This window comes from Staurois parvus, unplaced genomic scaffold, assembly GCF_062004578.1.
Source record: "Staurois parvus isolate SC_StPar_1 unplaced genomic scaffold, SC_StPar_1.0 ptg001699l, whole genome shotgun sequence".
Lineage (NCBI taxonomy): Eukaryota > Metazoa > Chordata > Amphibia > Anura > Ranidae > Staurois > Staurois parvus.
Window position 1 is genome coordinate 2,501 of NW_028319495.1, and position 12,700 is coordinate 15,200.

General features: G+C 48.9%; 1 protein-coding gene across 1 annotated transcript in view; it reads right to left on the minus strand.

Annotated features, from left to right (window-relative positions):
• Window positions 1–3,294: 3,294 nt before the first annotated feature.
• The window catches only part of LOC149434703 (BAH and coiled-coil domain-containing protein 1-like), a gene marked incomplete at its 3' end in the record, with an annotated part of 34,173 nt that continues 24,767 nt past the window's right edge, over window positions 3,295–12,700 (minus strand). The window contains exons 8-9 of the mRNA XM_089663495.1: window positions 8,502–9,311; window positions 3,295–3,413 (exon numbers count right to left, since the gene is read on the minus strand). Coding sequence (XP_089519621.1) covers window positions 3,295–3,413; window positions 8,502–9,311 — 929 coding nt within the window. The remainder of the gene's footprint in view (window positions 3,414–8,501; window positions 9,312–12,700) is intronic.

Below are 12,700 nucleotides of genomic sequence, written 5' to 3' on the forward strand. Positions count from 1 at the left end.
TACAGCCATCCCAAGACTGATTATTAGAAGAAGTCGGCAATGGCATGGATAACTATTCTGTTACCAAATCAATGGCTGCAGCTCAACAAGCAGCCTGCCTTCGTGTAGATGGTTGAAGCATCCAGATAACGGAGGGCTGTGTGTTGTTGAAGCCCTTATCTGTTACAGCGGTGCTGAGACTGATTGTTAGATGAAGTGCTGGCAATGCCATGATAACTAATCTGTTACCAGAGCATCAATGGCTGCAGCTCATCAACTGTCTTCATATGGATGATTTCAGACGAGGGTTGGAGCCTCCAGAGAGCTGAGGGCTGTACAATGTTGAAGCCCTTATCTGAGCACAGTGTACTGGGATGGGCTGCTTGTTGGAAGACATGCTGGCAATGCCATGGATACCCATTTCATTACAGAGCACCTATGGCTACAGCTCGACTACCGTCCCAGCCTTCGTACAGATGATTTCAGATGAGGGATGCAGCCTCCAGAGAGCGGAGGGTGTGTGATGTTGAAGCCCTTATCTGAGTCTGCGGAGACGGGCTGCTTGTTAGAAGAAATGCATTGGATACCTCTTCCATTATCTATGGCTGCAGCTCAACGACCAGCCTGCCCTACTACAGGTCCAGAAAAGGGCTAAAATAACTGTGTGTGTATGTATATATCCATCCATATCCACATATACACATACACTATACCGCCCTCCATATCATGTGATTCAGGTGTTCCAATCCCCTCCATATCATGTGATTCCGGTGTTCCAATCCCCTCCATATCATGTGATTCCGGTGTTCCAATCCCCTCCATATCATGTGATTCAGGTGTTCCAATCCTCTCCATATCATGTGATTCAGGTGTTCCAATCCCCTCCATATCATGTGATTCAGGTGTTCCAATCCCCTCCATATCATGTGATTCAGGTGTTCCAATCCCCTCCATATCATGTGATTCCGGTGTTCCAATCCCCTCCATATCATGTGATTCCGGTGTTCCAATCCCCTCCATATCATGTGATTCCGGTGTTCCAATCCCCTCCATATCATGTGATTCCGGTGTTCCAATCCCCTCCATATCATGTGATTTCGGTGTTCCAATCCCCTCCATATCATGTGATTCAGGTGTTCCAATCCCCTCCATATCATGTGATTCAGGTGTTATAATCCCCTCCATATCATGTGATTCAGGTGTTCCAATCCCCTCCATATCATGTGATTCAGGTGTTCCAATCCCCTCCATATCATGTGATTCAGGTGTTCCAATCCCCTCCATATCATGTGATTCAGGTGTTCCAATCCCCTCCATATCATGTGATTCAGGTGTTCCAATCCCCTCCATATCATGTGATTCAGGTGTTCCAATCCCCTCCATGGACACAGGTGTATACAATCAAGCCCCTAGGCATGCAGACGGCTTCTACAAACATTGGTGAAAGAATGGGTCGCTCTCAGGAGCTCAGTGACTCCAAGCGTGGTCCCGTGATAGGTGGCCACCTGGGCAATAAGTCCATCCGTGACATTTCCTGGCTACTAAATATTCCACGCTCAACTGTTAGTGGGATTATAACAAAGTGGAAGCAACTGGGAACAACCGCCACTCAGCCACCAAGTGGTAGGCCACGTCACATGACAGGGCGGGGTCAACGCATGCTGAAGCGCACAGTGCGCAGAAGTCACCAACTGTCTGCAAAGTCAATAGCTAAAGACCTCCAAACTTGGTGTGGCCTTCAGATGAGCCCAACAACAGTGCGTAGAGAGCTTCATGGAATGGGTTTCCATGGCCGAGCAGCTGCATCCAAGCCTTCCATCACCAAGTGCAATACAAAGCGTTGGATGCCGTGGTGTAAAGCACGCCGCCACTGGACTCTAGAGCAGAGGAGACGTGTTCTCTGGAGGGACCGATCACGCTTCTCTGGCAATCCGATGGACGTGTCTGGGTTTTGTGGTGACCAGGAGAACAGTACTTGCCTGACTGCATTGCGCCAAGTGTAAAGTTTGGTGGAGGGGTGATTATGGTGTGGGGGTGTTTTTCAGAGGTTGGGCTTGGCCCCCTAGTTCCAGTGAAGGGAACTCTTAAGGTGACATTTTGGACAATTTCATGCCCCCAACTTTGTGGGAGGAGTTTGGGGATGGCCCCTTCCTGTTCCAACATGACTGCCCCCCAGTGCACAAAGCAAGGTCCATAAAGACATGGAGGAGCCAGTTTGGGGTGGAGGAACTTGACTGTCCTGCACAGAGTCCTGACCTCAACCCCATAGAACACCTTTGGGATGAATTAGAGCGGAGACTGCGAGCCAGGCCTCCTCCCCCGACATCAGCGCCTCCTCCCCCGACATCAGTGCCCCTCCCCCGACATCAGTGCCTGACCTGACAAATGTGCTTCTGGAAGAATGGTCCAACCTTCCCATAGACACCCTCCTAAACCTTGTGGACGGCCTTCCCAGAAGAGTTGAAGCTGTTCTAGCTGCAAAGGGCGGGGCCAACTCAATATTGAACCCTACGGACTAAGACTGGGGGGCCATTAAAGGTCATGTGTGTGGAAAGGGCGGGGCCAACTCAATATTGAACCCTATGGACTAAGACTGGGGGCCACTAAAGGTCGTGTGTGTGGAAAGGGCGGGGCCAACTCAATATTGAACCCTACGGACTAAGACTGGGGGCCATTAAAGGTCGTGTGTGTGGAAAGGGCGGGGCCAACTCAATATTGAACCCTACGGACTAAGACTGGGGGGCCATTAAAGGTCGTGTGTGTGGAAAGGGCGGGGCCAACTCAATATTGAACCCTATGGACTAAGACTGGGGGCCATTAAAGGTCGTGTGTGTGGAAAGGGCGGGGCCAACTCAATATTGAACCCTATGGACTAAGACTGGGGGCCATTAAAGGTCTTGTGTGTGGATTGGGCGGGGCCAACTCAATATTGAACCCTATGGACTAAGACTGGGGGCCATTAAAGGTCATGTGTGTGGAAAGGGTGGCGGCCCAATACTTGGGGCAATATAGTGTATATACGGGGGGGGGGACAATACTTGGGGCAATATAGTGTATATATATATTTATTTTCCCATCATGCCCGGTACTGGATCTTTCTAGTATGTGAAGGTTTGGCTTGTAATTGCCAATAAGTGCTTTGAAAGGAGACCTTTTGTACAGCTACAGCGTCAATGAAGTCCGAAATGCTCCAAGTCAGAGGCGGCGCAGTCGGCGTAACAATTCGGAAAGTCGCAGGAATCTGGCAAATGGTCAGAATCTTATGATGAAGTAAAAAGTGTCATTGGATTAGAAGTAACGAGGATAAAAGTTTACGTTTGGGATAACGGCGGGAAGGATTAGAACCTGTCGGGTGTTTATTGGCTCTTCATGACATTTCAGCTCAATTTTTGTGAAATAAGAGATTTCCCCAAACAGGAGAAGAACCCCAAAACCTACAGAGATAGAAAAGCGAAAGAAAAGAAAAAAGGGAAAGAACAAAAGAAAGAGGGAAAGACAGCGAGAGAAAGAAAAAGAGAAGGAAAGTAGAAGGAACCCCCCCCCCCCCCCCCCCCATACACACATTCTATATACTCCACCAGATGACTATATCTTTCCGCCACAATGTGGCCACTCAGAGGAAAGTGAATCCCCTCCTCCACGGTAATGGCGGCTCTCTGGATGGGTTCTTCAGGGTTTGGGGGGGTAGATCCCTGCGGAGCATTAGAGGCTGCGGTGATGAAGTGGCTGCACTTACAGGCCAGGCTGCAGTGTTTGTGTTTAATAATCTCGGCGGGTCGGCCAATATTCATCTGCTGGGGAATTAACTGCAAAGACCTCTCAGCCTCTCGGATGCTCTCAGCGCAGAACCCTCTCCTCTCCTCCTCCCTGCAGACCTCTAATGAGCTCAGGAAATACAATTCTCCATGTTCCTCACCCAGGATCCATCATCTGTACATTTCCAGCCATATCCATCAAGATCTTCGGTGCTTTCCTACAGCAACTGTCAGGGGTGCACATGCTTACTGTCGGGGGTGCACATGCTTACTGTCGGGGGTGCACATGCTTACTGACGGGGGTGCACATGCTTACTGACGGGGGTGCACATGCTTACTGTCAGGGGTGCACATGCTTACTGATAGGGGTGCACATGCTTACTGTCAGGGGTGCACATGCTTACTGTCAGGGGTGCACATGCTTACTGACAGGGGTGCACATGCTTACTGTCAGGGGTGCACATGCTTACTGACAGGGGTGCACATGCTTACTGACAGGGGTGCACATGCTTACTGTCAGGGGTGCACATGCTTACTGATAGGGGTGCACATGCTTACTGACAGGGGTGCACATGCTTACTGTCAGGGGTGCACATGCTTACTGACAGGGGTGCACATGCTTACTGTCAGGGGTGCACATACTGACGGGGCAAAGCATAGGACACCAGAGAAGGGAAGGGAATGAGAAAACCTGCTGATCATACAAGAACCCAAAGGCTGACTCTTCAATCACAATGGGATTGTAGAAGGAAAGGAACCTCATGCAGCGATCACTTGGCCTCTTCTCCATAGGTAAGGGGGTGACTGCCCATTGGTCACAATGGCTTCCTGAAGGCACCATTACAAGGTCCAGCCTTGGCTGAGCAAATCCGGAGCCTCTCTCACCTTTACTGAGCTAGGGACGGCTAGTAACAATTTGCAGAATGGCGCACAGGTTCTGCATAAACAGGTACACCTGGTGTCTATGGTGTCCACCCAGCAGAAGCGATAGTGATGGCCAGGGGTGGACTGACAACTCATGGGGCCCCTGGGTAATAGGGGATCATGGGGCCCGTGTCCTCACCTACACCCAAAAAAGCCTATGAAAAAGCCAATGAAAGGTACCAGGGGCATCTCATGGGGCCCCCTACTGACCCTGGGCCCTGAGGCAGTGCCCGAGTGCTCGAATGGTCAGTCCACCCCTGGTGATGGCACCTCTTCCAGGTCCAGCTTTCCTAACCATTAAGTGAATCAGGAGGATCTTTGCAAGGCCCAGCTATGGCAGGCATTGAGTGAACCAAAAACCTTCCTTCATCTTTACTGGGCCAGGGATGGACAGATATTCCCTCTTAGATTGTCAGCTCCCAGGATCAGCCCCTCCCTCTTAGATTGTCAGCTCCCAGGATCAGCCCCTCCCTCTTAGATTGTAAACTCCCAGGATCAGCCCCTCCCTCTTAGATTGTCAGCTCCCAGGATCAGGCCCTCCCTCTTATATTGTAAACTCCCAGGATCAGCCCCTCCCTGTTAGATTGTCATCTCCCAGGATCAGCCCCTCCCTCTTAGATTGTCAGCTCCCAGGAGCAGCCCCTCCCTCTTAGATTGTCATCTCCCAGGATCAGCTCCTCCCTCTTAGATTGTCATCTCCCAGGATCAGCCCCTCCCTCTTAGATTGTCAGCTCCCAGGATCAGCCCCTCCCTCTTAGATTGTCATCTCCCAGGATCAGCCCCTCCCTCTTAGATTGTCAGCTCCCAGGATCAGACCCACCGTCTTAGATTGTAAGCTCCCAGGATCAGGCCCTCCCTCTCAGATTGTCAGCTCCCAGGATCAGGCCCCTCCCTCTTAGATTGTAAGCTAGCAGGATCAGGCCCTCCCTCTTAGATTGTAAGCTCCCAGGATCAGCCCCTCCCTCTTAGATTGTAAACTCCCAGGATCAGGCCCCTCCCTCTTAGATTGTAAGCTAGCAGGATCAGGCCCTCCCTCTTAGATTGTAAGCTCCCAGGATCAGCCCCTCCCTCTTAGATTGTAAGCTCCCAGGATCAGCCCCTCCCTCTTAGATTGTAAACTCCCAGGATCAGCCCCTCCCTCTTAGATTGTAAACTCCCAGGATCAGGCCCTCCCTCTTAGATTGTAAGCTCCCAGGATCAGCCCCTCCTAACTCTCTAGTATTGATCTGTATTGTCTCCCGTTATATTGTACAGCGCTCAGCAAAGTGTTGGCGCCATAAATCCTGTATAATAATAATAATTTTCCCAGAAGAAGTCACATTCTAGATGAGTCTGCCGGCTGGAATCTGGACCAATCCTCCTCACAGACACACCATGAGATGACCGACAATGAAATGAACCGAAACCCCAAAGTTTCAAAAACCGATGAAGAAACGGCGCCCCTAGTGGTAGAGACCTGAAGCGGAAAGCCTTAATTTCTCTTCTACTCAAGAAGGGCCAATCTAAGCGAATGTCCAGCTCTGGGAGGACGTGTGTATTGTGAATAGGCCCTCCTCTTCCTTGCCCCCTCCCCCGGCTTTTACCATTTCATTGACTTTTACAATAGGAAGGCTGGAGCAAACAGGACCCGGCTCCTCCTCCTGCAAAGGCCAGACACCATGGCAGTGGAAATGGTGGAGTTCCAAAGCTGCAGATAACATCATCAAATGTGTCTCTTGGATAGAACATCCAATATGTCCCCATTCATTACAATGAGCCAATCCTGTGCTTTGATCATACAAGGCAAAGCATTCACACAACCGCGCTCCTTTGCAGCTTACACAAGGCTAAGGGCCCCCCCCCGTGTGATTGGTGGTCGGGTACCCAAACAGCCACATCACAGACGGGGGGGGCTCACCACTCGCTCACACACGGATCAAAAGCTTTGTGGTTCCCACCAGCAAGTGACAGGAAGACCGCCACCATCTGGTCCTGCCCCGGCCACACACTACTGAGCATGTGCAACACTCTACAGATCATTGGCCTTCAGGTGGCCCCCTCTTAAAGTGTAACATGACAAAGAACAAAATACTGTAAGTGCTTTCAGTCTTAATTGCCGATTGTTTCATCCTGTTTCTGTGTCCATTTAGTATGCATAAATACTTAAGAACTGTTCCAGAGATCCCCATCTTCAATCATTTCCTCTATGCCTGTGCCTACAACTCATTCTGTTCTTTCAATATCCACCCTTTGTAGATGTACCAAGAGTAAGTGATGACGAGTGATCAGCCCAAATGGAAGAACACATCCCCAGCATCCCTTTAGACAAGCATGTTGGTCACTGAATGGGGCAGAATGAAGCAGCACTGACCAGTTGCTAGGTTACTAGAAGTAGGTCTGATAGAACATACTCAAGCAACTGATTTGCAGACTGCATAGCTAAAGTCCATTTGCCAGTTTCCTGGAATATGCACATCTAAAGGGTGTCCAGGGATGTGTTTTTTCACAATTTCTGGAACATGCACATCTAAAGGGTGTTCAGGGATGTATTCTTTAACATTTGCTAAAACATGCATATCTAAAGGGTATCCAGGGATGTATTCTTTCACGTTTGCTGAAACATGCATAACTAAAGGGTGTCCAGGGATGAATTATTTCGCGTTTTCTGGAACATGCATATCTAAAGGGTGTCCAGGGATGTATTCTTTCACATTTGTTGGAACATGCATATCTAAAGGGTGTCCAGGGATGTATTCTTTCACGTTTTCTGGAACATGCATATCTAAAGGGTGTCTAGGGATGTATTCTTTCACATTTGTTGGAACATGCACATCTAAAGGGTTTCCAAGGATGTATTCTTTAATGTTTGCTGAAACATGCATATCTAAAGGGTGTCCAGGGATGTATTCTTTCACATTTGCTGGAACATGCATATCTAAAGGGTGTCTAGGGATGTATTCTTTCACGCTTTCTGGAACATGCATATCTAAAGGGTGTTCAGGGATGTATTCTTTCACGTTTGCTGGAACATGCATATCTAAAGGATGTCCAGGGATGTATCTTTTCATGTTTTCTGGAACATGCATATCTAAAGGGTGTCCAGGGATGTATTCTTTAACATTTGCTGGAACATGCATATCTAAAGGGTGTCCAGGGATGTATTCTTTCACGTTTGCTGGAACATGCATATCTAAAGGGTGTCCAGGGATGTATTCTTTAACGTTTGCTGGAACATGCATATCTAAAGGGTGTCCAGGGATGTATTCTTTAACGTTTGCTGGAACATGCATATCTAAAGGGTGTTCAGGGATGTGTTCTTTAACGTTTGCTGGAACATGCATATCTAAAGGGTGTCCAGGGATGTATTCTTTAACGTTTGCTGGAACATGCATATCTAAAGGGTGTCCAGGGATGTATTCTTTCACGTTTGCTGGAACATGCATATCTAAAGGGTGTCCAGGGATGTATTCTTTCACGTTTGCTGGAACATGCATATCTAAAGGGTGCCCAGGGATGTATCTTTTCACATTTGCTGAAACATGCACATCTAAAGGGTGTTCAGGGATGTGTTCTTTCAGCCCCCTGCTGGCCCATCCCAGCAGCCATGATCTGCATAGAGAAGCACAGAGACCCAGTGACACCTAAAACAAGGCAAGTCATAAAATATAAACTTTTTTTTAAACCTTATTAAAGCGCTGATGTTGGGTGGAAAGGACAAACCAGGGAAGGCAAAATATATTACCCCCCCCCCCCCCCCCCCCGCCCTCCACATGATCCAAAGCCAGGGAACAAAGTTTTGACTTCTATACACTTTAACATTTCCTGTTTCAGCTGCAACATTGTAAAGAAAAGTCGTCGTCTCACCTTTTGTGTCTTTTGTCTGGTCCTGTAGCGCCAGGTCGGCGAGCTCGCTGAGTAGAGCAATCCCATGGATCCCTGAGCTGGAGGGTACGGAGGACGTGTGGGCCGGAAAGAAGGAGCCCTCGTCCTCCTCTGAGGGCAGATCCCCCAGGGAGATACTGGCTGCTATCAGACTTTCCAGGTTGTAGAGGGGCTCCTGGTGGTCGCTGACCGCCGGTGAACAAGGTGCGGTAGATGTGAATAGCTCCTCCTCCTCCACCTGAGTTTCTCCCGTCTCCAAATCTTTTGCCACATCCTGTAACAATGCCTGATCCACATCATCGCCCTTCCCGTCCTCCTCGGCAATGGGGGCAGCGGGTGACCCCTCTGAAATATTTGGCAACTGTTCCTCCGATGCGTCCTGAAAGCCACAACCATCGTCGGGCCCCCTCATCTCCTCCACCAAGGCGTTTTCGGATTCCACTTGTTCCTCCTCCTCTATGTCCTCCTTAGGCTGGTCCAGGCTCTCACCAATGGCGGCAGCGGAGCAGTCCGGGGTCTTGGGGGCCGGGGTTTCTTGGCTACATAGCTCACTCAGGTCCGTCTCCCCTAAACGGGGCAAGTCGTCGCTGGCCTCCAGCGGGTCCTCTACGATGGGTGTGCTGCAGGGGGATTTTTTGGAGGGTGTAAACGTTCTGGACTGCTCGGGTTCCGCCGCCGTGGATGCCGTTTGCATAGTTTCGGTGTCAGCGGGGTCCGCGGAGTGCACGTGGTGGGGAGACGGAGAGGTATAGGACTGGACAACATCTGGATAGGTGTATCCGGGAGGCAGATCTGCAGAAACATAAAACGTCAATAAGATTCTCCTTTTACAAATAATACTTTTTAATTTTTTTTACTTCTTTTGGTATTTTAGACTCATGCCTTTAAAGCTGAACTTCAACAACAAAAACTTTATCTAAAAATGTTCACAGCTGGGCCACCAACCTTAACCAGGGAAGGAGCGACACGTGAGGGAGCTGGTCACCTACATAAGGGCACTTATTGGAGAGGAGCTAAAGGTTTAAATTGGCCAATTTCAGTGATTTTAACATCAAAAAATGGAAATTTCCTTTCTGTCATTGGCTTCAAAATAATTGCTGACCCTTTATGGCTGCAAGTTGGTCCCGGGGTCAAGGCCTTGGAGGACACCATAGCCATGGATTGCCATAGCGTTCTGAGATGGTGGTCAGGGTTGGAAGCCTAGGCGTCTTAGTGCGGGTTTTATTTTAATGAATTTGAAGGCCCAAGGTCTGTCCTAGAACCATGCAGCATTCTACACCGCAGCTGGACCACCACCTTGACCAGGGAAGGAGCTACAAGAGGGAACTGGTCATCTATTCACACCACAGCTGGACCACCACCTTGACCAGGGAAGGAGCTACAAGAGGGAACTGGTCATCTATTCACACCACAGCTGGACCACCACCTTGACCAGGGAAGGAGCTACAAGAGGGAACTGGTCATCTATTCACACCACAGCTGGACCACCACCTTGACCAGGGAAGGAGCTACAAGAGGGAGCTGGTCACCTACACAATTTATAAGGGCACTTATTGGAGAGGCGCTAAAGGTGTCAGTTGGCCAATTTCAAAGATTTTAACATCGAAAAAATGGAAATTTCCTGTCATTGGCTTCAAAATAATTAATTGCTGACCCTTTATGGCTGCAAGATTTTCCCGGGGTCAAGGCCTTGGAAGACACCATTGGATTGCCATAGCGTTCTGAGATGGTGGTCAGGGTTGGAAGCCTAGGCGTCTCTTAGTGCGGGTTTTATTTTAATGAATTTGAAGGCCCAAGGTCTGTCCCAGAACCATGCAGCATTCTACACCGCAGCTGGACCACCGCCTTGACCAGGGAAGGAGCTACAAGAGGGAGCTGGTCACCTACACAATTTATAAGGGCACTTATTGGAGAGGAGCTAAAGGTTTAAATTGGCCAATTTCAGTGATTTTAACATCAAAAAATGGAAATTTCCTTTCATTGGCTTCAAAATAATTCATTGCTGACCCTTTACTGCTGCAAGTTGGTCCCAGGGACAGGATCTTGGAAGACACCATTGGATTGCCATAGCGTTCTGAGATGGTGGTCAGGGTTGGAAGTCTAGGCATCTCTTAGAGCGGGTTTTATTTTAATGAATTTGAAGGCCCAAGGTCTGTCCCAGAACCATGCAGCATTCTACACCACAGCTGGACCAACGCCTTGACCAGGGAAGGAGCTACAAGAGGGAACTGGTCACCTATTCATAGTTTGTAAGGGGCACTCAATACTAGAGAGGAGCTAAAAGGGTTTAATTTGCCAATTTCAGTGATTTTAACATTCAAAAATGTTAATTTTCTGTCATTGGCTTCATATAATTAGTTGCAGTCCCTTAACTGCTGAAAGTTCATCTCAGGGTCAACCACTCAGAAGACACCAAAGCCATGGATTGCCATAGTATTCTGGGTTGGCGGCCTAGGCTTCTTTCAACCAGGGTTTCAATTTCACAAATATGATGGCCCAAGGTGCATCCCAGAACCACGCAGTCTTCCCCGCCACGACCAGGCCACCGCCTTGACCAGCGACCAGCATGCTAGCCCAGGGGGACTGTAACATGGGAAGGACGGACAATGAGGAATGCAGTTGGAGAAAAGAGAAGAATGATAAAAGGAGAGCAGAACTGAGGAAGCCTTAGATAAATGAAGTGAAGATGCATGAAAGGGGGGGCGAGTGATTGAAGATGGGGGAAGATGGATGGACAGAAGGGGGTTGGATGGATTAGACAAGTTGTGAAGATGGATGCCGGCTGCGGGATTCATTACCCTGGATGTTTTCTGGGTGTTTATGCAGCTGACACAGACTAAGGAGCGGGAAATAAATGGCATCTTGCTCTTTCGGAAAAGGCTCTGAAGGTGCCCCGTGTTGCCAGCACCCCCCCCCCCCCATTCACCCGTTGTCAGAGGGTTATTAATGGCCTTCTTCCACCCTCTTGACAGCCTGGCCAAATGAAGAGCATATCCGTCCTCAGGCCCCGTGCAAGGACTGCTCAAGGAGACCATGTTGACTTATGACCTTGGGCGCCAACAGCACTAACAAGTAAAGATCCCGTGTTGTTTCCCATAGTAACCGACCTAACAACCGCTCTCCATGTTTCCAGTAGAGCGCAGGACGACTGACGGTAGACATTAAGGGGTTTATTTACTAAAGCTGGAGAGTCCAAAATCAGACTCCCTTCTGCATAGAAACCAATCAGCTTCCAGGTTTCATTGCCAAAGCTTCATTGAACAAGCTGAGGTTAGAAGCTGATTGGTTTCTATGCAGAAGGGAGTCTGATTTTGGACTCTCCAGCTTTAGTAAATAAACCCCTAAAGGTCCTATTTTCTTCTACCCTTTTGTCAGCATGGCCAACGAAGAACATATCTGTCCTCAGGCCTAGTCCCATGCAAGGACTGCAACCAATCGAAAAACAGCTTTCCATGTTTCCAGTGGCCTACAGGACCATTGACAGAAGATGTGAACAGTCCAATCTTCCTCCACCCTCTTGACAATCTGGCCAAATGAAGAGCAACTCTGTCCATGGGGGCCAAGCCCCATGCAGGGACTGCTCAAGGACTTATAACCTTGGGCTCCAACAGGGGGAAAAGCCTTTCTTGTTGCCCATAGCAACCAATTCAAAAACTGCTCTCCATTGGAGTACAGGACCATACAGGGCAGACATTAAAAGTCCTATCTTCTTCCATCGTCATGACAATATGGCCAAATGAAGAGCATATCCATCCCTGGGCCAGAATGGGTCTACGTTGGGCTACGTTGAAGGTCATGTGGACGTATAACAGCACCAATTAGATCCATTGTTGTTGCCCATAACAACCAATTAAAAAATTGCTCTACATGTTTCCAGTGGAGTACAGAACCATTGACGGCAGGCGGTAAAAGTCCTATCTCTTTATTGGTCCCATCCACAAAAACCAAGGCAGCGGTTGAGCTAAGGCAACTGTGGCCAGTTGCTTGGGACATCGGGTTGTAATTGACCTCTGGGGTTCACAAATTAACCCCAATGGGCAAGTGTCTGAGGAAAGCACACTTTCCACTCTTTATCTTTCATTGCATTACAGATATGGGCTGGTTGGGCGCAAGAACGATTCCTGGTGGTTGGGCGCAAGAACGATTCCTGGTGGTTGGGCGCAAGAACGATTCCTGGTGGT